This window comes from Microtus oregoni, unplaced genomic scaffold (genome assembly GCF_018167655.1).
Source record: "Microtus oregoni isolate MIOR12 unplaced genomic scaffold, Mior012 000038F_ref0000394, whole genome shotgun sequence".
Taxonomy (NCBI): Eukaryota; Metazoa; Chordata; class Mammalia; order Rodentia; family Cricetidae; genus Microtus; species Microtus oregoni.
The window spans coordinates 22,682,794-22,707,537 of NW_024543097.1; the positions used below are offsets into that span (position 1 = coordinate 22,682,794).

Below are 24,744 nucleotides of genomic sequence, written 5' to 3' on the forward strand. Positions count from 1 at the left end.
TTTCTCTGTGGTTTTGGAGCCTGTCCTGGAACTAGGTCTTGTAGACCAGGCTGGTCTCGAACTCACAGAGATCCGCCTGCCTCTGCCTCCCAAGTGCTGGGATTAAAGGCGTGCGCCACCGAGCATCTTCTTTTAAAGAGCAGTTTATTTTGTACAGCGGGAGGGAAGAGCGGGCTGGCAATAATCACTGCACATCATGTATATTCCCATAACGTGTATGCCATGTGTACACATGCCACAGTGCACGGGTGGAGGCCTCAGTACCGAGGGACCTTGTCGAGGCAAGCTGTCTCTAGTTCCTGCTGCACTGTGTCCTCCAGGCTAACCGGTCTGTGAGCTTCAGGGCACTTGTGTCTTAGCCTCCATCTCAGTATAGGAATTCTGGGATTGCAGATGTGCATCATCCATCACATCTGGCTCTTCGGGTGGGTTCCAGGGATGGAACCCAGGTTGTCAGGCTTGCACGACAAGTATTTTGACTTGTTTTTTTTTTTTTTTTTTTTTTTTTTTCGAGACAAGGTTTCTCTGTGGTTTTGGATCCTGTCCTGGAACTAGCTAGCTCTGTAGACCAGGCTGGTCTCGAACTCACAGAGATCCGCCTGCCTCTGCCTCCCGAGTGCTGGGATTACAGGCGTGCGCCACCACCGCCCGGCGTATTTTGACTTGTTAAGCCATTCCCTCTGCACCCAATTTTTCTCAACAGAGTACCCATCTTTGGGTATTTTGTTATAGCCTCAGAAATGGATTGTGACTTGGGTCTCATGAGTCCTATTCCTAGAATCTGGGGCATGTCTGTTCCACAGCACAGCCACCCTGTCCTGACTGATGCAGGTGACTTACCAACACAGGCTTGTTCACCTGGGATTCAGCTGGTGTTCTCTGAAAATCCCAGGTGGGGAGAGCATTTGAGAAAATGCACGGTGTTCAGTTCATTCATTCACGGTCCAGTTCATTCATACATCGTCCATCCTGTTGGTTCACACTCTCACTCACACATCCTTCCCAGTCCTCATAGGAGCTGGTCCCCCAGGAGGCTGTCCTGCCGGGCTCACCAGGGCTACAATGACATACCATCGCAGCTTGCTTGCTTTGAACTGGCAGGAATAGTACTCAGGAGGTGTGTCCGGCACCTGCTCCAGCAGGATGTTGGGGATGCCCAACCACTCCAGGAGCGTGGCCGACCAGTTGGAAGCCTGGTTGGGAAACTCCTGGGGGAAAGAAAAAAAAAAACTGTTCAGAGAGAAATCTTCACAGCTGGGCAGGAGACTGGCCATATCCACAAATGGGACTCCAGTCCATGGCGCAGCAGTGAGAAATGACATCTCTTACTCTTGATCCTGTTGCAGACCCTTCCCCTTTGGGGGCCTCGGGCTCTGAGAGTTGCTTGACTTGTTAAATTGAGGACCAGAACTGCTCAAGTCACCAGGGAATGAAAGAGAGTGAACAGTGTGTCTCCATCTATCCTGGAGCCATGCTGGAGAAACCCACTGTAAGTGGTCCAGGCTCATCATTCTGGGGGCCCAGAGAGGCTGCTATCCTTCATCCTGGTCCTGTGGGTTCTGGGCCTGTAGAGAACTCAGCCAACTCAGCCGCCTTACAGCCTCGGCTACCCTCCCCAGTGCCAGCTTTTTAAATTCCTGAGCCTGCCGTGCAGGGTGTTATCTGCTGTTCACCCAGGGGGTGTTTTGGTGTTCCAGGTGACAGCGGATCGAAGGGAAACTCGAGGTTCCCAGGTGGGAACACATCCAAGGAGTGATAGTTTTGGCAGCTGAGCCCAGTGTGCAAGGATCCATCAAATGTAGACCTGGGTGGGGACCCCCATCCTCTCCCTCTGCCCTCACAACCCACCCCCATACCTGCAGAGGCAGCTTCAGGCGCAGGTCTTCTGCATAGTAACAGAGCACAGCCCAGGGCGCTCCGAGGAGGATGTAGTGAACTGCAGTGGCCTTGTCCTGGACATCATGCTGTGGGTACCAGGGGCTACTGTGAGGGCCTGAGGGTGTTGCTATGATCTCTGTGTCTATTCGCACTTAGGAGAGGGCTAACACTGGCATAGCCCTGGTGCTAACAGTCAACAGCCAGGCACCCTCTCAGTGGCAATGCTCGCTTCCAAGGTCTACCCCCAGAAAGCTTGTGGTGACAGCATCTCCTCCACAGAGACCTCACATCTGGGGCCCATGCCACCTGCATTCTCTCCCAAGACAATGATAACCAAAGTGACCCTTCCTCAAAGCCTGGGGACCCATGCACGGCTTCTCAGAGATCTCACTAAGACTTAGGCCGTCTTCTGGTTAAAGGGGCCGCAAATGCAGCTTTGCCTGGCAATGCTCAGTGACCCGAAATCCACACTGTTCTCCGCATGCCTAAGTAAATACGTGTACCCCCGTGTCTGCGCAAAAGTGTAATGAAACTAGATCTCCACACCCAGAGAGACTGACTCCATTTTGCAACAAGCCTCCACTTAACTATGTGTCAGACTATAGCAAAACAAGCCTTCCTCGTGGCGAGACATTGTTTACTGAGACCAGCAGAATCCCCGACAGAGACAAGGACAACGATCACCTAAGAATAAAGCTTTGCGGCTGGAGAGATGGCTCAGTGGTTAAGAGTACCGACTGCTCTTCCAGAGGACCCGGATTCGGTTCCCAGCACCCACAGGGCAGCTATCAACTGTCTGTGACTCTAGTTCCGGAGGAATCCGACACCCTCACAGACATGAAGGCAAAAACACCAATGCACATAAAATAAAAATAATAAAAATAAAGAATAAAGCTATCCCGGGTCGGGTTTTGTCTGTGCCTTATGCTGTTCGAGCTTGTAGTCACTGCTGATTTAGCTCCAGCTAGCGCTGTAAGCCCAGGTTTATACTGATTCTGCTGTAGACTTAGAAAGATGGATGATGACTTGGGTATGTACAGCAGTCTGTAGTCCATCGTCGCTGCCTAGACAATCCCAATACACCTATTTATACAGATGTATAAATAAAGGATGTCCAAGCCATCCTTTGAGCTGTCATTGCTGTCCTAGGTTAGAGACACATGTTAATTTTACAGCTTCCCCCCAGATTCGCTAACACGAAATGTCCATGCTGACTGGGAGCCCTTGGAGAAGTGAGACTTTTGATCCCACAAACAAGAGCCTCTTGTGGAGTATAGACTTTTTTTTTTTTTGAGCCTGTCCTGGAACTCTCTGTAGATCAGGCTGGCCTCGAACTCACAGAGATCCTCCTGCCTCTGCCTCCCGAGTGCTGGGATTAAAGGCCTGTGCCACTACCACCCGGCAAGTGTAGACATATTTTAAAAAGAACATTCCAGAGGTTCTCGGCCCTTGTTGTACATCACAGCCATCTGCAGTTCCCCGAATGTCCATGTAAAAACTTGTACCCTGTGCATGGGGACAGACGTGGACCTGGTCATTTGGGGCACCCTTGGGTGGTTCTGACATGCCGAGAGCTGAGAACTGCATTGTACTGTCAAACCTGAGGGGACTTTGGACAATGGGTTGGGGGAGGTTGTGGTTGGGTAGATGGATGATGTGTGTGTGTGTGTCTGTGTGTGTGTGTGTGTGTGTGTGTAACTTATGGAACATACAGAGCCAGAGGCTGTTCCAGTTTGAATAAGAATGGCCTTTATAGGCTCACATATTTGAATTCTTAGTCCCCAGGAAGTGGAAATTTTTGAAAGGATTAGAGAGATTAGGAGGTGTGGCCTTGTGGGAGGAAGTGTGTGGGATGGGCTGTGAGGCCCAGTCTGTCTGTCTGTCTGTCTACAGATGAGGATGTAGCCCTCAGCTACTGCTCCAGCACCAGCCTTGCCTGTCAGGTGCTCCCCGCCGTGTTGATAACGAACTAAGTCTCTGTAACTGTAAGCAAGCCCCCAACTAAATACTTTCTGTTTGAGTTGCCTTGGTCGTGGAGTCTCTTCACAGCAATAGAATAGTGGCTAGGAGGCAAAAGAAGCTCTATCAGTCAGTTAAAACAGACCAAACTCGGGGTTGGAAAGATGGCTCAGCGGTTATGAGCACTGACTGCTCTTCCAGAGGACCCGGGTTCAATTCCCAGCACCCACATGGCAGCTCATAAGTGTATGTAAATCCAGGGAAATCCAATCCCTGGGCGATCTGACACCTTCACACCATTGCACATAAAATAAAGTTTAAAAAAAAACAACAACAAAAACCAAAACTCACATCAATAGTGACCCATGTCACCAGCAATCTACATGTCTAGAACAAATGAGTTCTACACAACTGGGCAGAAATAGACAAGTAACCCAGCAGAAAAGATTGTAGCTGGCTTCACAGCTGCTCCCGGCCTTAGATGGCTCAGCTCTGGATCTCTTTTAGGACAGGTTGCTCATAATAATATGCGTATGTGCACACCAGACTTTGGATTTGGGTCCCACCCTCTCTGAGGGTGCGGGGAAGCTGCTGTGAGCACAGTTCCTGGTCTACGCTGTGCTCCAAGGGGAACGGCTGCCCTGTACAGTGTACCGTGTGGCTGAGCTGGAGCGTTCGGTATGATGCATCTTTAATCCTGCCCAGGTCTAGGTACTGGGTTCAGCTGGGTTATGGTTGGGAGAAGGTACCTCACGATAAGTCAAAGAAAAGTTTCATGGGAATACAAAGGGCTCATAAATGTGTAAAACAGCACAACCTCTTTAGAACTGAGGGAAAATAAAAATGAGAGCTGGGATGCCAAGCAGTGGTGGCGCACACACACCTTTAATCCCAGCACTCAGGAGGCAGAGATGCGTAGATCTCTGTGAGTTCGAGGTCAGCCTGGTCTACAGAGTGAGTTCCAGGACAGGCTCCAAAGCTACAGAGAAACCCTGTCTCAAAAAACAAAACAAAACAAAACCAAAAAAGAAAATGAAAGCTAGGGTGAGGTACCGCTGTCTATCAACAGACTGGTGAAGATGGGAAAGGCTGATAATGCCACGTGTTGAGGAGATTCAGAGCAGGGAGGTGCTGGCTCACCCCAGAGTGAATTAGGTCACCAGTCGAGAAAAAGGGTGTGGTCACAGCTGTAACCTCAGGTGATCCTCAATCCTGCTCCCAGGAGAGATGCAATATAACACTCGCCCTGTGATGACTGACAACAGGTAGCTGCTGTTGGGGTCCTCGAGGGGGACTAAAGGAAGCACCCAGCAGCCCACAGCAAAGCTGGACAGCACCTGCTGCTCAGGAAAACCTCACAGGCCACAAAAAAAAAAAAAAAAAAAAATGAAAGAAGCAATACTCTATGGGTAAAAGTCAGACAGACAGAGCCAAGCCAAGGTGCCGAATGATCTGATTAGCAGAGTGTCACAGCTGATTCTTGTGGTGGGGGCTATGATGGCAACAGCTCTGCTGGGGACAGAGGAAGGTGGCTGGGATGGCAGAGGAGGAAGAATATGTATATAAACACCTGGCAGTGAAGGGCATGGGGATAAGACAGGGCTTCTCACATCCCCTCACCCTGAGATCCCCTGTTACCTGCCTGCCCCAGCCAGCACCCAGGGCTCACATGACAGTGTTCTAGCCGGCCTGGGGTCATTGGCTCTCAAGCCACAGGAAGGGTGGGTATCCAGAAGGACCTGGGGGCCCTGATTGCTTCCTATCTTTGGGTAGTAAGCCTTCCTTTCAGAATGCAGAATCTCTATAAGCCCTGCTCCTACCACCATGTACCTGGTCTACATTCAGGCCAGCCAGACGAAGATTTTCCAGAAAGGTCTCCCTCCAGATCCCATGTGTGTCTGTCTTGTCCTGGGAAGGACTCTCTTGATTCCTCAGGTCTTCTTCCCAAACCAGAACAAAATCTGCAGGGACCAATGGGGACAAAGGCAGCACGTGCTTGCTGATGGAATGCGGGCCCAGGGCAGGGTTGCTGGTGTCTCAGCTGGAACACAGGGCTCGTGATGGGAAGTGAGAGCCTGGACTGCTCCGTGGCTGTTGCCTCTTAGTTGTAGTTAGGGCTGGAGGGCAGGCAGGCGAGTGTGCAATGCAGATCAAGATCACAGGCGATGAAAGGAGACAGAGACAGAGACCCACATTGGAACACCGGACAGAAATCTCAAGGTCCAAATCAGGATCAGAAGGAGAGAGAGCACGAGCAAGGAACTCAGCACCGCGAGGGGTGCACCCACACACTGAGACAATGGGGATGTTCTATTGGGAACTCACCAAGGCCAGCTGGCCTGGATCTGAAAAAAGCCTGGGATAAAACCGGACTCGCTGAACATAGCAGACAATGAGGACTACTGAGAACTCAAGAACAATGGCAATGGGTTTTTGATCCTACTGCACGTACTGGCTTTGGGGGAGCCTAGGCAGTTTGGATGCTCACCTTACTAGACCTGGATGGAGGTGGGTGGTCCTTGGACTTCCCACAGGGCAGGGAACCCTGATTGCTCTTTGGGCTGATGAGGGAGGGGGACTTGATTGGGGGAGGGGGAGGGAAATGGGAGGTGGTGGCGGGGAAGAGACAGAAATCTTTAATAAATAAATAAATTAAAAAAAAAAAAGAACAGAGGCTGGGGAGGAAGTGGGCGTGTCTTCCTGGGATTCCTTCTGTAGCTTGGTTCCCACAGTCTAGGTCCCAAACTCCTAACGGAACCTGTTAGTGTGATTTCTTGGGTCAAACAAAAGCACAATAATAAAACAAAGTTGCTAAGACAAAGTTTAGCAGAAGACACCATCAAAAAGGTTAAGGCAACACAGAGAATAGGAGAAACTATTTCCAAAATGTATTTCTGATAAGGGACTTGCATCCAGAATTTAGAGGACTTTTGCAATCTAACAACCATTCAGACACACACACACACACACACACACACACACACACACACACACGAACAACCAACTTAAAAGTAGGCGAAGAGTTTGAATAGACATTTGTCTGAAGAAGATATGGAATGTCCAGTTGGCACAAGAAAAGACAGTCAATACCATTAGTCATTAGGAAAACACACACCCAGTCAATAGTGAGATAATGTTATGGAACTAATTGGCCTTCTCAGTGAGCAATCACCAGTGCACTTAGAGATGAAGGACAGCTCTTTCCTGAAGCCCCTGGCTGGTGTGTGTGTGTGTGGGGGGGCGCTGATGCCAAAATAAGAGAGAGGTTTCTCTAGCTTGCAAACACCTCAGGTTCATGCATCTCACATGCACGGTCATCCTTAAATCATTTCGGGTCCTGGCCCCAGGTTACACTTCAGACAATTTAAACATTGAGACAGGACTGCAAGTGTGGCCGCTTAAAGGGCTGATGGAGTTATACCGAAAAGATATTGCCACCCAGGGTCTCTTCTTCAGAAGAGAAAGCAGAATGATGCTTTCCCTGATAAGAACACAGGGGACTTCACAGCAGACAAGATCTTAATGATGGTTGTGACCCTGCACTGCCTCCCTTGGGCTCCCTGTAGAGATGAGTCTTTGGTATGGGACTCGGGGCCTGACAGCTGCGCAGTCCCGGTGTGGAAACATCCGCATGCTAAATTTTGCTTATCTCCAACAGGCCCGGTTTGCAGACTACGTATCCTGTGGGGTCATTTGGAGGCAGCACTCTAGTTAAACGTGTGGCTTTATGTCTCCTAAGCAGAATCTCCCACACTGAGTTTCTTCTAACATTTTATACCCGCTGCGCCAAAGAGAGGCAATGGTAGCTGCTGTGCTGTGCTGAGAGAGTGTGACCTTGCACACTGTGCTCCTATGTGAGATAGGTAACTCGCTCTTTGGAAAACAGTCTGGCATTGGCACAAAAGGTTAAACACTGAGTTCCCTTGTGACCTAGCAATAGCACCCAAAACTATCAACTCAAGAAAAAAAAAACCAAAGTGTGTTCATACAAATGCTTGCATACAAACCTCCATCTTATTCCGCATTCACAACAGAAGGAAGGAATGGGTGACTTTGTGGTACGTAAATTATTTATCAACAAAGCTGCTTCAAAACAACGGCCTGAAAAACCCCAGCAATAGCAACATTTTCCTCCCTTGACCACTTGCAGAGAGAATTGCTGAGCCCCACGGGAGTGTGTGCCCCTTTTCCATGGAATCTTCAGGGTTTTCTGTGCATGCCATTTTGCATCCCCTCCATCCCTTCCCACAGACCTTTGCCTGACTTCGCTTTTCTGTAAGAGGCATGCTTAGGAGGGCGAGAGTCATCTACTGTCCCTTTGGAGCTGATGGGGAGGGTGGGCCCTTGACCCTACCCAGATAGACTCCGTGCAGGTCCCACCACAGAACAAAGGTGACTTTGAGCCTTGCTGGGGGGATGGTAGGAGAAGTGGGCCTGAGAAAATATAAAGGTAGAAAAAGATGTGGTGCAAGAGAAAAGAGTTTGAGATGACCAGAATTTGTGGATAAAAACCGGGGGTGGGGTGGGGCGGGGGCTAGTCTGTCTAAGGCTGGAGCAACAGAATGGGTTTTCCTCTCTGAGCCCTCTGGTCAGTGTGGACCTTCCTTTCCTGTGACTTGCTCAGCAGGCAGCTCTCCCCTCACCCTCAGGACTGCAGCTGTCCCCAGAACACAGGGGACATCACAGGAGACCTGGTTATGGAGTGATCCGAGCCTCTTGGCTTCCTGTCACCACCCAAGACACTCCATTTGTGACCCCCACCCCAGGTCGGAGTACAGATGGCTTACCAATCGGAGGTTGGGCAGGGCTCCCAACTCTGCTGGGTGCCACCTGCTGTTTACCTGCCTGAAGGAAGGAAGAACACCTTCAGCACCCAGGCATCAGCATGACTCCCTCCCTCCCTGCCCCAGTCCCGGGCAGCTCCTAGTCTCTTCTTCCGCCTCAGCGGTTCTCAGCCTTCCTAACGCCTTTTAACACGCAGTTCCTTATGGTGACTCTCAAACCATGAAGTTATTTCGTTGCTACTTCATAACTGGAATTTTGCTACTGATATGAATTGTAAACATCCGATATGCAGGATTCTGATCAGCAAACCCTGTGATATGAGAACCGAAGGGGTCGCAAGCCATAGGCTGAGGACAGAAGCACTGTTCTACCTTCTTCTATGTCCCTCCCTGTCCCTTCTGTCTCCACCTCGCACCCTCTTCAACCCTCCCTAATTCTTCCTGCCCCTTCTCATTTCTTCCTCGGCCTTCCCGCTCATCCCTGTCTCCCGACCCTGCTCTGGCCCTGCCCTGACCACCCTGCTAAGAGAGGGACGTGAAGAGAGAAAAGCTGGGGGCTGCAGGGCAGAAGATGCTGAAAGGCAGAATTCGAAGGGTAGGTTAGCGACCAGCCTTCACCATCCTCATCTTCCTCACCAGCCTTCACTGGGCTAGGAGTGCTCAGCCAGGCCTGTGGCAAAAGCCATGGTCAGGGCTGTGCTGAATGCTCTTCTTGGTCTCCACGCTGCCCACATTGTGGCCCTGAGGGCAAGTCAGAGCAACCAGAGTATAGAATCCTTCTTGTCTTCCTTATATTCTTTTTCCTGTTGGAGGACAAAGCTTTGGGCTCTCCTCTCTGGGGGCCTCACTTCATGGTATAGAGGAATGATAGAAAGGGGAACTTACATTTACCCTCAGATCACTGGGGCGGCTCTAGGGAAGGAGCAGGGCCTCCTATATGGTTTTAAAGACTGGGACAGCCTACTTGGGATGTCAGTGGGCTACCCAACAGAAATTACAAAAGATGGACTAGGGTAAGAAGGACAGAAAAGGCCACCTAGAGGGACTCTGTCCTTCCCCAGGAGCTAAGGGCTGCCTTCTTGGTTGTGTTCAGGACCAGTGTCTATGGCTCAGTTGCTAGCTAAGGGCTGCCTTCTTGGTTGTGTTCAGGAGATCAGTGTCTATGGCTCAGTTGTAAAGAAGCTCAGCCTAGGCCAAAGGAAGCTGTGTAGACCGAGATACCCTTCCTCTGGGGCTACTTCTTTGTAGAAGCCCTCTACCTGTCTCTTGGGGACTAACCCTTATCCCAAGTCTAACTTCCCTGGTTCCCCACTCAAACTTCAGTCTTCGGGGAGCCCCAGGCCCACTCTTGACCTTAACCAACCTCCCCTCTGCCTTCCACTAACCGCACTGCCCATCCTAGCCAGGACATGGCTACAGTGCTCTTCCTCTAGCAGGAGTGGGCTCCCTTCAAGAGCTATATTTCTAACCAGAGTCTAAGCCACAAAGCACCTTTTCACTTCCAGAAGAGAAAGTACGGAAGCAATAAACCACCTAGGGTGTGGTCACCTCGTGCCTTTGCTATCTGCATTCTGGTATTGACAGGCCTTTGCGTGCATCAGAATTCATGGGTGACTCCCCATCCTCTCATCCCTCACGTCTGTAAGAAACGTGGTATGTGGCCCTCATTTCCTCCCTTTCCTGGTGGCTCCGGCAGAGGGGGACCAGCCCCTGCACCTTGGTCCTATCTTTGCCTTCTCTCCTCCTGAGCCTCCCATCTAACAGGGTCTCTGCTTGTCCCTCCTAGTTTCACAGAGGTGAATGGTGACCTGATTGTGTGTGAAGAAGGCATCTGTCCCCTTGGGGGGCATCTGGATGCTGCATCCACTTTTCAAGGTCTCTAGGACAAGTGCTAGCATCCTGACTAGGATGGGAGACCTCCCAAATCAGCACGCAGGAGCCTCATGAGTCTAGGAAGGGGGGAGAAGGGCGCTTTCACCATGCCCACCGCTACCCCTAGGGTTGAGGGTACCTCCGCAGCATGGGCTGTGCTTCCATAAGAGGACCCATTCCCTGGTTCGAGGGAGGCCATGTCAATCAGCACCGCATTGTCTTCTTCCCGGGCTCGCTTCCACAGCATCTTACTCCTGCACCCCATCAAGGCCAGGGTAGCCACAGAGGAGGGAGTGGTTAGTAGACACCAGTAAGAGCCAGCCCCGACACTGTGGCAGAGCCGGCAGCAAGCCTATTTTACAGGAGAGGAGACAGGCTCATAGAAGTGGACAAGGGCACCTCTGCCAGGGCCAGGCAGCATTATCCTAAATGTGGGCATGTGAGGATCCCCACATCCTGGGACCCGAACAGCGGGAGCGAGTCAGCCATTGAAAGGAATATCTAGAGCCTAGTATAGCATTCATCCACCCATTCATCCACTCACCCAGTTCACCCATTAAGTGCCAAGTCCTCCTAACCCTGACTGCTTTCAGTCTGTGCTAGGCAATGTCGCAGCATGAGGTGGCAGTGCAGACCGCCCCTTCCTTCCTTCACCTAGAGAGGACCGCCATCTGGGCCAGGAAGGATAGACGCTGCCCTTTAAGGCCATTTGCCTTTGCAGTAATTCTGGAGAACTTGCTGCAAGGACCCCAGGCTCCCCGAACAAGACAGAGCACAATCCCTTAGAGAATCCTATGGGGTCTCCATGCCAGCCTATGATCTGTGGCCCAGGTAGATGGGGCCTGGGCTGTTGTTCAGGTGGGCAGAGCCTAGGGACTTCAGGAAGGGGAAGGCATTGCTCTTGTTCCAATTCCCTATTTAAATAAATGGAGGCCTGGAAGGGCAACCACAAGTCCAAATCTCCGCTCCTGCCAGGACTCCAGGAGTGAGTGATAACCACAGGGTGCTCTTGGGACAAAGGCTCTGGAGCTTATGCATCCTGATGGGTTGGACAGGGAATGAGGACAAAGGAGTCCCAACCAAAGGCCCCAGACATGACCTATTGTGAGTAGATGGAATGCTTACTCCTTAGGGCAGGGTGCCCTCTTCAAATTAATATTGGACACTTGTCCCTGCTCTCCAGTGCTTGGAGCAGACACTGTGCCAGGCCTATGGGCCTAAGAGTAAGCACCAACACTGCCTCTCACAGTTCAGAATGTGGAACCCCAGGGAGCTACAGGTGCTGGCTCAATTTTCTGGAGTCTGTCTCCCTTCTGCCATCCCCGTGGCCCAACCATCTTGGAGGAGGTCACCTTGCCTACCTGGCACAGTGGCTTCCAGGAGATCTCAGAGGTCACAGCCTGCCCATCAGCACAAGCCTGGTCTCAGCAAGAGCAAAATCAGGGCCAGTGCTCCTAGGGCCCCCCTGAGCTGTGGCAGCCAGTCACCTGCCCTTGCCTCACAGGCTGAAAGGGCTGGAAGCAGAGAGGTTCTCGGTGCAGCTGGCCACCGAGAGGTCTATCATGTCTCTGGGCAGGATCTGCCTTTGTTTAAGAAGAGGGTGTGGGGTTCTGAGCCTGCAAACACAGTCAGCCCATTTTCCCGAGAGCCTTCACACACCCTTCATGCAAATTCCATGTGCCTCTGGCACCTTATTTGCATAGAGATTCCAGGGCAGCAGGACTGTCTGCCATAAGAGAAGTCCAGGGAGAAGGTAGTTACAGTCCAGTCACAGGTCTCTCCATCAGGGAGCCCTGTTTATGTGGGGGTGACGTGAAGCTTCCCGGGGTTGAGGGCACTGAGAAAAGGGCGCTGCTTGGCATGTCAACTAGCCACTGTAGTGAGCATGCTTTTAAGACTACAGACAAAGGACCAGCCTGGTCTACAAGAGCTAGTTCCAGGACAGGCTCCAAAACCACAGAGAAACCTTGTCTCAAAAAACCAAAAAAAAAAAAAAAAAAAAAAAAAAAAAAGAATACAGACAAAGAGTTGGGGTTTTTCACAATGTCACGTTTTATTGACAACAAATCCACAAGGTACAGCGTCTTCAATGGCAAAACTATTTGCCAGATACTCCTGCTTTTCTTGGCAGTCCTGGCTGAGGCAACATGAGTTCTTGTATTTTAATCTTGATTACTCTCCAATGGTACACGGCGTATCACACAGTAAATGTATCTCTATATATGTACACATATAGATTATGGAATGGCTACAAAGGGTTAAAAGATGCAAGGGGTTTTAGAGTTTCTTTCTGACAGGCCTGAGAAGCCAAAGCTGGGAAACTGTCAGCGACAGGAGCCTCTGATAGTGAACTGAAGGGAACTGGAGAAGTTGGAGAAGCAGTTGTCCTGAGTCAGGACACTGAGGGTCATAGGTTTGAGAGCGAACTGGGAGAGCTGACTCCAGCTGCTAGGGCAAAGGGCAAGACTGGTCCAGACGACAGAATGGGCTGAAGGATGGAGGCAACACCAGAGGGGACAACAGGAGGATGGGCAGATAGAATCAGACAGCCTGAAGTCTCTGGGACAGGTGAGAGTTCTTTGCCTGTTAGTCAGTCCTTGTTACATGCTGGGTGGTGAGAAATAGGTATATGAGGACTGTCACCATCCAACTGCTAGATGTTTACTTCTGTATGGGGTTCAAATGAAGGACTTGCATACATACTTTCCATGGCCGGGTGTGCCCAGTAAATTCTTGAATCTGATCTTCCAGATATGATTTTAATATGCTCACATGCCCCTACAGTTCCAATCCACCACAATAAATTATAGAGTAGTACCTTTGCTACTTCCAGAAATAATCAGTGATTACTCCGTGCCATGTGGATGATGTTGGACAGATGGTGCAGTCAACGTGCATCTTCCATCTAGAGTACAAAGATGCCTGTAAACGGGGTCTCTTGGGGGGAGGCAGTGTGAAAAGCCACTGTTTTACACAACGTGGAATAATGTAGGGCAAGGTGCAGCCTGACCTCAACAGGCATGCACACAGGGCCTCTTGTGAAAGGGCTTGCGAAATGGAGAGTTGTCTCAGCTTTTCTCCTCCCTGGTTTTGGTCTGTCAGTGAGCCACTCCCGTCTTGCTTCCCTGTGCAGGCAGTAAGAGTCCTCTGCTCCCTTCTGAGATCTCTCAACGGATCTCAGACTCATGTCTCCAAACCCTCCCGGCTTGGCACCTCCCAGGAAACCTCCACTCTGGGTCCTGTGACGTGCCCTTGAACAGCAGGTAAAGCAGGCCCTGCATACCTTGGGGAGACCAGACTTCCCAGGCCCAGAGATAGACCCTGGACATGACTACAGTCATCTTCACAGAAAACAGGAGAGCACAGGGGGATGACAGAGGGAGGGAGGACCAGAAAGGTGGGGGTGAGGATGCCAGTGGCTCTCAGCAAGTCCTAGAAGGCACCTGCAGTTTGGTCCACTGGGATAAGCTGGAAAGTATGACATGATCAAACTGCCTCCCCCAGCCTGCTGCAACCCTACTCTTTTCGCTGGTTGGTCAATACCAGAGGACCATCACAGGAAAAAACAAAACAAAACAAAACCCAAACACAGAGCTCTTCTGTGTAGCCTCAGCTGTCCTGGAACTCACTCTGTAGCTCAGGTTAGCTTTGAACTCTTTGATTCGCCTGCCTCTGCCCCACTGGGATTAAAAGCATGCACCATCACATCCAGCTATGGGTTGTTGTTGTTTGTTTTGCTTTTGAGGCAGGATCTTGCTGTGTAGCCTGGGGGTGGTCTCAGACTATGGGCAATCATCCTGCTCCAGCCACCGCAGCACTGGCTCTGGTCTCTGCTTTTGGTGGCAGTTGGAGCAGGCTGCTGAAGTCACTTCAGACTACAGCAATGGGGTGGCAGGAAAGCCTGCAGGGAGGGCTACATGTAAGACACCTGAAAGGACTCTCATCCCTGGGCTAAGATTAATTTAAAAATTACACTTATTCATGTAGGAACGTGTGTGTGCATGCAAACCCATGCACGCATGCCATCACATGTATGTGAAGGGCAATTGGTAAGAGTCACTTTTTTTGGCTCTAACTTTTTATTGGCTTATGTGACATTTCTAAGTCCATAAAAGGGGCTGGAGAGATGGCCTAGTGGTCAGAAGCACTTGCTGCTCTTGCAGGGTGCCCCTGTTCAATTCCTAGCACGCACAGGACAGCTCACAACCATCTATCACTTAGTTCAATGCCCTCTTCTGGTCTCCAAGGGCAACACAGTACACTTTGATGGGGGAGAAACATACACATAAAAAAAAAAATCTATTCTATAACAGGAGGGTGAGTCCCTACCCAACCCTGCCCAAAAGTATAGGTATCCATGCAGGGGGGCAGAGAGGCGACTGTAATGTCTAGGTGGGTTGGCCTCAGGGCCCTGGTCTGTTTTCTCTCTAGGCTGCGGTCCTAGCAAATTGGGTCACAGGTTCCCACACCTAACCCTGGAGGTTCCCTGTATCTCTCCAGCCTGCTGTCCCCAGACTGTTTTGATATCTCTCAGGCCACATCTCACAAGGTCAGAGGTCCAGCGATATCTTTCTCTGTCCATGAGGAATGTTGTAATCTGCTAGACCACACTTGGTCTGGCACCTGCCTAGGGTGCTCCTACCTCTCCCCTTACTAAAACACCCTTTCCAGGCTTGGTGCGCAGGGGCAAGGAGAGGGAAACAGGGTAGGGGCCATAGATTGGCCCTAACCCTCTGCCCCCACCTGGCAGGAAGCAGGTCCCTGGCTGCCCCTCTGCAGTCTCATGACCCATGGTGGTAGAGATGAAGTTGCAGCAGGTTTGGGAGTGTGATGAGACACTGCCTTGTGCCAACCAACATTCCTGATCCCAGCTGGCAGAGCTGAGCTGGACAGGGACCGAGAGAGCTGGCAGGTGGGTCTGGGATGACCAGGATAGAAAAGCACAGGGGAGCAGGTCTCTGAATAGGAGGGTGAAGACAGGGGTGAACACAGACTCTAAGACCTTCCATCCTCTGACTGGGGACTGGGAGAGGTCATTTCTGGAGGGTCCAGCGAAGGGAGAACTCACCTGTGGTCCCAGTTCCTCCAGCAGAGGCCTCCTGGTGTGCTGGGTTCTTGGGGGAACAACCTTGAAGGGACACAGTACTCAGGCTACTTACTCACAATCAGAAGTAAATCTTGTTTAGTAGCTAGTCATGCTCTACCATAGGCAGAGATGCTGAGACATAAGAGCTTGCTACTTTACTGTTTGGAATGTGGCTTTTGGTAAGAGGGGCCCTTTTTCTTTCTTTTTTTTTTTTAATAATTTATGGTTTATTTAACTTTATTTTATGTGCATTGGCGCGAAGGTGTCAGATTCCCTGCAACTGGATCTTCAGACGGTTGTGAGCTGCCATGTGGGTGCTGGGAATTGAAACCGGGTCCTCTGGAAGAGCTGTCAGTGCTCTTAACCACTGAGCCATCTCTCCAGCCAGGGGGCCCTTCTTAATGGTGGCTCTTTTATCAGGTAGCAAATTCCGAAGTCTGGGTTTTAGTCGAAGGAAGTCAGTGTAATTCTATCCATATTTTCCCATGCTTCACCAGTTACTTTACCTATGTAACAGATCTGTTCCTGCCTGCGGGAAGCATACCTTGTATCGATTTCTACTTGCTTTGTTTCCGTTTCAGTGATCGTTTGTAGTTTCTAGCCCTGGTATTTATGCGATTTGCTTCATTTTTCACATTTCAATATCTCTGGACTGAGCATACGGTGTACAACTAATTGTCAGGGTTTCCTAATGGTTCATAAAGTGCCAGTATCTTACAATCCATGGTATGCACATCTGATGAAATACAGCATGGTAGCTTTTCGTATGTGAATGTGTGTGTGCTACTGGAAGATGAAACGTCCGCAGAGGCTTACACATTTCAATATTTGGCCCCCAGTTGGTGGTGCTATTAGGGAAGGCTGCGGAACCTTTGGGACATAGAACCTAGCTTTGCTTCTGACTGTAGATGTCAGTTCCCACTGCTGCCATGGGAAGCTTCTCCTGCTGGCACTATGTTCATTGCGTCATGAGCTAGGTTAAACCCTGCCTTATGCTGTGTCTTCAAGATAAGTCTATCACAGTGACAATAAAAAATAAGTATGTCAGCCAGTGGGGAAAGTGCCCACCCTCAGTCATTCCCACTCCCGGCAATGGGATTAGGGCCTTGCATAGTCTAAACAGACACTCTTCAACAGAGCTATCTTCTTCTAAAGTTACAGTATTGTAATCTTGGTCAGAAGCCATGCTCCGTTTTTGATGTGGGGATGGGGATTTAAACTCAGGTTCTCAGGTTTGCAGAACAAGCTTTCTTACCCATTGGCCTTTCTCCATGGCTTGAATTTATTCATCAGATTCTACAATCTTTAAGACATCTTTTTATTTATAAAGGAATAAAAATGTTACAATTCATGAATACAGGAGCCAGTGAGATGGTTCAACAGGTAATGGCTTGCTGCACAACCCTGACAAGCAAAGTTCAAGTGCAGAGCTCACAAAAAGGGGGAGGAGAGAACCGACTCTACAGATCTGTTCTTGGAAGTGCACACGGTGCACATGGCACATATGTGCCCACAACACACACTGACATCATGCATATAACAACAACAACAATAATTAGTTTTTCCTTGAAAAAAAATCCAGGGATATATACAGCTAAGTCTTTATAACATTAAGATAATTGGTGGTTTGCTTTTTAACTGCACTAAATGGTGATTTATAGAAATGGTTTGTTTCCTTTCTCTTCCCCTAACATCTGAAATTGAACAGGGTCTCTGATATGCTAGGCAGGTATTCTATTCTTGAGCTATATTCCCAGACCCCTTGTTATTTTTTATTTTTGAGATACGGTTATATTAAGTTGCCTAGGTTGGCCTTGATGTCATTCTGTAGCCAAGGCATGCCTTAAACTTTTAATCCCCCTCCCTCAGCCTCCTGAGTAGCTAGGATTACAGGCCTATACCCCAGGCCCAGTCCTGTCTATTCTTAAACCATCCTTGCATTCCTGAGATAAAACCTTGGTCAAGAAGCAGTATCTTTTTTTTTTTGGTTTTTCGAGACAGGGTTTCTCTGTGGTTTTGGAGCCTGTCCTGGAACTAGTTCTTGTAGACCAGGCTGGTCTCGAACTCACAGAGATCCGCCTGCCTCTGCCTCCCGAGTGCTGGGATTAAAGGCGTGCGCCACCACCGCCCGGCTAAGAAGCAGTATCTTTTGACTTGCTGATCTTTTATTTAAGACTTTTGCATTTATATCCCTATGTAAAAGCAGTGTATTTATTTATTTATTAATTATGTATGCAATATTTTTTCTGTGTGTGTGCCTGAAGGCCAGAAAGAGGGCACCAGACCTCATTACAGATGGTTGTGAGCCACCATGTGGTTGCTGGGAATTGAACTCAGGACCTTTGGAAGAGCAGGCAATGCTCTTAACAGCTGAGCCATCTCTCCAACCCCCCAGTGTTTTCTTTTCTCACATTATATTTATCCATATTTTTAGCAGGGGCATTCTCAACGTAAACTGAACTTTTAGCTAGTTCCACTCTGGAGATTCTTTCTGGGACCTAGAACTATTTTAAGGAATAACTTTTTTTTTTTTTTTTTTTTTTTTTTTTGAGACAGGGTTTCTCTATGTACAGCCCTGGCTGTCCTGGAACTTGCTCTGCAGACCAGGCTGGCCTTAAACTCAGAGATCCACCTGCCTCTGCCTGCAGAGAACTGGTATTAAAGGCACGTGTCACCACTGCTGGCTTAAGGAATAACTTTTTGACATTTCTTCCTACTTCTAGATTTTGAATTCACTTGGAGAAAATTTCCCCTGCCCACTCTATTTAACTGTTAAGATTCTCCTCCCACTGAATGTTGCAGATGATCCTCGAGATGGTTGTGCCACTTTGGTGCCTGCTGTTCCCTCAGTATTACTTCTCTACACACGCTACAGAATCATGTGCACGTGTGTAGGGCTCCTGTGGCTGCAGAGGAGACACCTACATTTCGGTCCTTCTGAACTCCCAGGGCTATGGCACAATGTTCTCGACATGCTGCTCCACCCACCTTTTCTTGCTAAGAGCTTGTTTCATGACAGGGAGATGCCGCACAGATTCAGATCATACAGTTTATTTTGGTGAGAATTAGAATAGTGAATGGATGTTAAATCCCATGTAAGCATTCTGATGTTACAAACTTCTTGTCAGCTGGCCAACTGGTTAGCTTGGACACTTGGGCACAGGCTTCACAGCACAAGGCAGGCTGTCCCGAAACTGAACAAAGTCTAGAGCAGTGCTGCCTAGAACCTTCTGTAATGACGGAAACGAAGAGACGCAGTGTGAGCACAAATGATGATAAAATAAATTCAACGGACTCAGATATGGCAGTTAGGGGACCCATCTTAGACTGTGTAGAATGAGAATCCTGGAAGTTGAGGAGCCTGCGGTGACCATATTCAGTCCTTACTGTGTGAAACAGGAGATTTGAGGCTCCCAGGGATGATAATGCCTGTGCAGCATTAGATTCATGCCCTAGTGGTTTGCTCAGAGAAATGTCATATAATAAGGCCAAGAGGATCATGGGTAAGAATAGGAGGCCATGTGACTAGTGGCCGAGAGCTTAGTTACTTATGTTTTTAAGAACCACTTAGTTTCAGCACAGCTGGGGGTGTGTGATGACGCTCTCCATATCTCGGCTCTCACCAAGTGGGAACAGGGTCATACAGTGCCCAGTGTGCTCATGATGGGAAGGCTTAAAGGGCTACAGCATCTGAGATCCGACCAGATTTTACTCAATTTTTTTTAAATACATTTTTTTTTTCTTTCCAAAATTGGTCTGAAAGACTATCAAATGTGCTGTTGTGGGTCATGACTGCTTAAACCCTGCAAACTGACTTGAGGGCCTGCTGTAGCAGCCCGAAATGCCCACCAGGCAAAGGACATAGACAGACAAGAAGAACAAATGACTGTAACATGTCCTGCATTCTCTCCATGGCTATAATAACCGTCACTAATTCACCAGGAAGACCGCGTGGCAAGATTTAATAGTGTTGGCATCTCCAAATGGTGTGTGGCATCATAGGCCAACTACCACCAGTGCCTTATTATTGCCATTGGGTTGTGACTGTTGGTATAGTGACGACTTCAGGAGCAATAGGTAGATTAAAAAACCGTGGCTGGGAAGTTCTTTCGAGGAGAGGGACCAGGTGAGGAGCAAGGAGGACTCAGAACCTGACGAATGTGGCATCTATCTGCCGCACGGAGGGTAGGGCCAGCATGACCTTCCGCCGGTACTGTGGGTCCTTCTGCAGGGGGTTGCGCTCCAGGTACACGGTTTCCAGGTTCCTGGCACCCTTCAGCTCATCAAGGTCACTCCAGCTTTCCAGGAGATTGTCATTCATCTGGAGGAACACGAGGAAAAGGCTGTTATAGATCAGCTCTGGCCCCTATGTGCCGGGATCCCCAAATATGAGACGGGGTCATTAAAACACACCACAGCACTGGATCTCAGCATTCCTAATTCTGTGATCCTATAGTTCCTCATGTTGCGAGGACCCCCAGCCATTAATTTATTTTTGTTGCTACTCCATACCTGTAATTTTGCTGTTATGAATTGTAATGTACATATTTCTAGAGAAGATGTTTGACAAAGGGGTTGCAACCTACAGGTTGAGAACCATGGCTCTATAGTTCTCCTTACCCCAATCCCTCACAGATCCTTCTGTCATCACTTGGCTCTTCCTGGTTGCCTTTTAGCAGCAACGGGAAAGCTTCACCTGCTCACACGCAGACTAAGTTCATTAAGAAGAGCGGGGTGGCGCTGGCTGTACACCTGGCCCTCAAGCAGATCTGAAGCGGGCCTGGCTACTCTTCCTACACACTGGTTTTCACTAATTGCTACCAATGCTGAGACTGCACTGACTGTAATGCAGCTGGCCAGAGGCTGCTCTACTCCAAACATGACTCTTAGATCACCTTTGTGGTACATTTCTGAGAATGTCTAGCTCCTGTATGCAAAGGCCACCAAAGGCTGACAAACAGTGCCAACACCAGATGAGGGACACTGAACCCTACAGTGGGCTGGGGTCTGAGCATGGCAGGAGGGTGTTCTCTCTTTTCAAATGTGCCATCAAGATGAGACCGAACTGGATGACTCCCACACTGTTCAAAGATGCATGTTGTTTCACATTGGGATCAAATTTTGAGACAAAGCTACCTTGGGTAAGAACCTACAGTACCAGGTTAAACTATCCAAACCCATTTTCCAGTCTAAGTGCTGAGGCAGAGGCTTGGGAAGGGCAAAGTAGCCACCTAGATGTGGGTCATGGTAAGCTAGCAAATGTTTAAGCAACAGCTTGTTCTACAGGATAGAGAAAAATCATGGTAAGTTGAATGTGCTACTTTCTATGGTGTACCATGGCTGACTTAGCACCAACATGACACCACTAACTATGGATTAACTATAGATGTTAGGAGTGTGCACAATGGACACTCATGTCACTTAGGGTTACTGCACCTATGGGTTTGAAGACAGAAAATAAAGTCAGGACTAGCTGCTATGTCAACAGCCTGAACAGAGGAGCCAAGTCTAGCATCAAACTTTAGGACTCTGCCAGCGGCTCCTGTTCTGCCCATGACTTCTGTCAGAAGTCATGTCTGTAGATACTATAGGCTCCAGGGTTTGCAGCAAGCAGCTGTAGGAAGAAGCAGGGTACCACTCCTGGAGACATGACCTCTGCAGTCTGAGAACCTACCGTGGGACAGACAGGCTACATGTGAAGCGGAGGGGAAGTGAAAGATTGCATCAGGATGAAGGGTCACTGGATGAGAATGCAGTGGAGGGGGGCATTTCAAGAACTAGATTAATTTCCATGTAAGAGCTTCTCAGGCACTTGTCCTAAGACTTCACTGTCCATAGGACTTGACCTGGTACCATTCCTTTGGGTTTGAAGCACCTGGTCAGTATAGGTTCTGGGACTGTTGTTTCTCCTGCACTGATGATTCATGGGGCCCTATCCTGTGTGAAGCCCTGAAGAATGCGGGATTTGGCAGAGTGATAATATTTGTGGAGAAAGGTAGGGAAGGGATGGGCAAAACAACAGTGAGAGCCATTGAGGGGATCATGGAACTTTGTAGGAATTACGCTTTTATTCCTAAATGGAATGGGAGTCCATACAGGATTTTTTTCTAGAAGGTTCTTAATGCTTTTTGCCCTAGTTCTTGTCTGTCTGTTTGTTTATTTATTTATTTATTTTTGTTTTTTCGAGACAGGGTTTCTCTGTGGTTTTGGAGCCTGTCCTGGAACTAGCTCTTGTAGACCAGGCTGGTCTCGAACTCACAGAGATCCGCCTGCCTCTGCCTCCCTAGTGCTGGGATTAAAGGCGCGCACCACCATCGCCCAGCTTTGTCTTTTTATTAACTCATACACAATAAAGATATGGAATGTTTCATAAATGTCTGTCATCTTTGCATGAGAGTCATGCTAATCTCTGTATTGTTCAAAATGTAGTATATGTGCAGCCAAAGCAAGCACAAGGATCTTATTTGGAGGGTAGATGCAGGGCTTCAGGCCAGAAGGCCATCAGAACAGTACAGGGAAAGGATGCTGGGCAAGTGGCAGCAGCAGAGGTGGGAAGAGACCGGGGCTTTGGATGCACTTTGAAGGCAGAGCAAATATTTAGATGTTGGAGTGGATCTGGTACACAGGAAAGGGGACGTTTAGGAGGGTGCCAAGACTTCTGGCTTGAGGATCTGGAAGGGCAGAGTCACTGAGGGACTGTGGGGATAATGCATGAGCTCGGGCTTGGCCTTGTCCTATTTGGATGATGGCTCAACACAAGAGCAGACAGCTGGATCCAGGAAAGACAGTGGAGCTAGAAACAGAAGCTGGCTGCCAGGAGCACAGTGGTGACATTTAAATCTGTGAGACTGGATAGGGCTGTCAAGGAGAAATAAAAGTGAAGACTGAATGCTGAAGCATTCCTGTGGGTGCAGAACAGAAAAGAAGCAAAGTCAACCAAGAAAGACCCAGGGAGACAGGAGAATGGAGGGCCAGTGGCTGGCTATCTATTTTGAGAAATGTACAGGAATCAAATATAATTGTTGTTGGGAGGTGGAAGAAAGATGCAGAATAGAAAGGATGTTGAATCTGGAATGTGTCCACTGGTACAGTGGGATTAAAAGTAGCATATAAAGGACAGAGTTGGGCACTGACCCACTGGGATACCCAGATGCTGGCTTCCAGACCATGCTGGTGGCTGCATGCTTAATTGCAGCAGGCTCAGGAAGATGGATGTCTGCTCCACACAGGCAATCACCTAACAGGGCAAGTCCAAGCCTGACATCATAAGCCCCCTTTGCTGCCCCTCTGTCTGGCTCAACTTCAGTGGATAAGGGTCCACCCCTGCTGCCAGGCTAGACAAGGACTGGCTGTGAAGGAGAACTGAGAGGGGACAATGGGTGAGCAACGGAAGAAGTGAGGTCAAGTGGAATCAGGATGTAACCAGGCCAATATGAGTCTGAAGTTCTTGGAAAAGGGTATAAAGATGAAGAGGTGGAGGAACGGAGATGTTAGGTCATTAGAGAGATCACCTACAGGGACACTGGTATCACCAATAGTGTAGACAGACTGAAGTGGTATCGGAGAGTGTGAACTAATTACAAATGTCTGCAGAGAAGAGAGTAGCTGTGTGTGGGTGTGTGTGAGAGAGCTGTCAGTGTGCAGGATGCTGGGCTGGGCTATACAGCTTCTGCCAGCAACCACTAAGTCACTGGCCAGGTACTACCAGGCTGCTTACCACTGACTGCAAACACAGGACAGAAGTTCCGAGAGGCCCAGTGGGCTGAGGCCAGCAGAGGCACATTGAGAGAAGAGAAGCATCTGATTCACTCATTTGCTGGTGACACACAGGCAATGTGTGCTGCCAGAGTAGGTGTCAGCAGCAAGTAGGCTGCTGCACCAGATTCTCCTTCCTGCTGTAGATTTTGGTCAGCGTGATGTTCTGCTTTACCAGTCTGGTAAGGATAAGAGGCAGAGGAGTGGGCCCTCGAGGGACCTGTGCCATCCGTCCTAGGTCCAGACTGTAACCGTGGAACATTTCAAGTAGCAGGAATAAGACAAACTGCTACACACTGCCCATACTTACCTGCCTGCTATTTTTCTACTGGTTGTTTTCGTGTCACTTTTAAGGTCCCATACATTATAGAAAGTAATCTTGGCCTTTCAGGTGACCACCATACTCATGCATCATGTGAAATGTTCCTAGGTTTCATATATAATAATGCATCTAAAAAGTGTATCTAAAAGATGAATAGGATATATGCTAAAAAGGCTTTTCTTTCCTCTTTAAACCTGACCTTATGTATAATAAACATGCATTTTTATTATCAAGAAATGCAACAAAGCTTTTACTACTATGGGAAACAAATCATGTGCCACCTGATGACATTTTGGCCAACAAAAGACAATGCGTCATGTTGGACCCCAAGTCCATCTAGCCGAGCCCTACATGGTGTTATCTAGAGACATCATAGCTGTTGTTGTCTGTGTACTCTATGATGTTCATATAACAAAAGCTCCCAATGATGTATTTCTCAGAAGTGTCCTATTGTATGACACATGACTACTTCTTTACATGTATGTCTCATCATTTTGTTAGGATCCTGGATGTGTCACCACCATGCTTTAGTGAGTGGGTATGTTTATGGTTCTAAATGCTTCCAAATACTTGTGCTAAGCACAGGGGTTGCTGTACTACAGACTGGCTGCATTCATATTTCACAAATCTGCCAACTTCACGGACAAAATGCTGTATCTCATTGTTTTTTAAAAATGGAACAAGTTAGGAAGTGCCAGCAATGATTACTTCTGTTTCTAGCAGCAGAATGCTAACCTCTCACTTGACATGTGTAAGCTCGGTTCTAACATTAACACGGTTAGCCTTACTCAAATGACAAACCTTCCTTCCCTAACTCCCTCTTTTGGACTCACCAGATCTGTATCAAGCATTGTTCTAAAGGTTGGTGAGACAAAAGAAGAAACAACATATATAGAATAGAATAGTACTCATCCTTCAAAAGTAGGGAAAATCTCACTTGTGCTAAAACAAGGAAGAGCCTGGAGAACAGCCAGTGAGAAAAGGTCAAAAACTGTATAAAGTCAGAAAGGAGAATGGTAGGAGAAGGACATTAGTATTTAGCGAGGGCAGTTTCAGTTTTGTAAGACAAGCATGGTGGTGGTGGCCAC

The 24,744-nt window shown here is 48.7% G+C and overlaps 2 protein-coding genes and 1 non-coding gene across 3 annotated transcripts in view; all 3 read right to left on the reverse strand.

Moving 5' to 3' along the window:
• Positions 1–10,740, reverse strand: part of LOC121433440 (anoctamin-7-like) — a 29,466-nt gene extending 18,726 nt beyond the window's left edge. The window contains exons 1-5 of the mRNA XM_041631856.1: positions 10,633–10,740; positions 8,625–8,682; positions 5,668–5,798; positions 1,857–1,964; positions 1,072–1,208 (exon numbers count right to left, since the gene is read on the reverse strand). Of these exons, the coding sequence (XP_041487790.1) occupies positions 1,072–1,208; positions 1,857–1,964; positions 5,668–5,798; positions 8,625–8,682; positions 10,633–10,740 (542 nt within the window). The remainder of the gene's footprint in view (positions 1–1,071; positions 1,209–1,856; positions 1,965–5,667; positions 5,799–8,624; positions 8,683–10,632) is intronic.
• A 6,192-nt stretch (positions 10,741–16,932) lies between these two features.
• The window catches only part of LOC121433492 (protein phosphatase 1 regulatory subunit 7), a 29,575-nt gene continuing 21,763 nt past the window's right edge, over positions 16,933–24,744 (reverse strand). Inside the window, exon 10 of the mRNA XM_041631941.1 lies at positions 16,933–19,900. Coding sequence (XP_041487875.1) covers positions 19,724–19,900 — 177 coding nt within the window. The 3' untranslated portion in view covers positions 16,933–19,723. The remainder of the gene's footprint in view (positions 19,901–24,744) is intronic.
• LOC121433549 lies at positions 21,931–22,032 on the reverse strand. Its single transcript, XR_005972329.1, has one exon. It is a non-coding gene; the product is annotated as a U6 spliceosomal RNA (small nuclear RNA).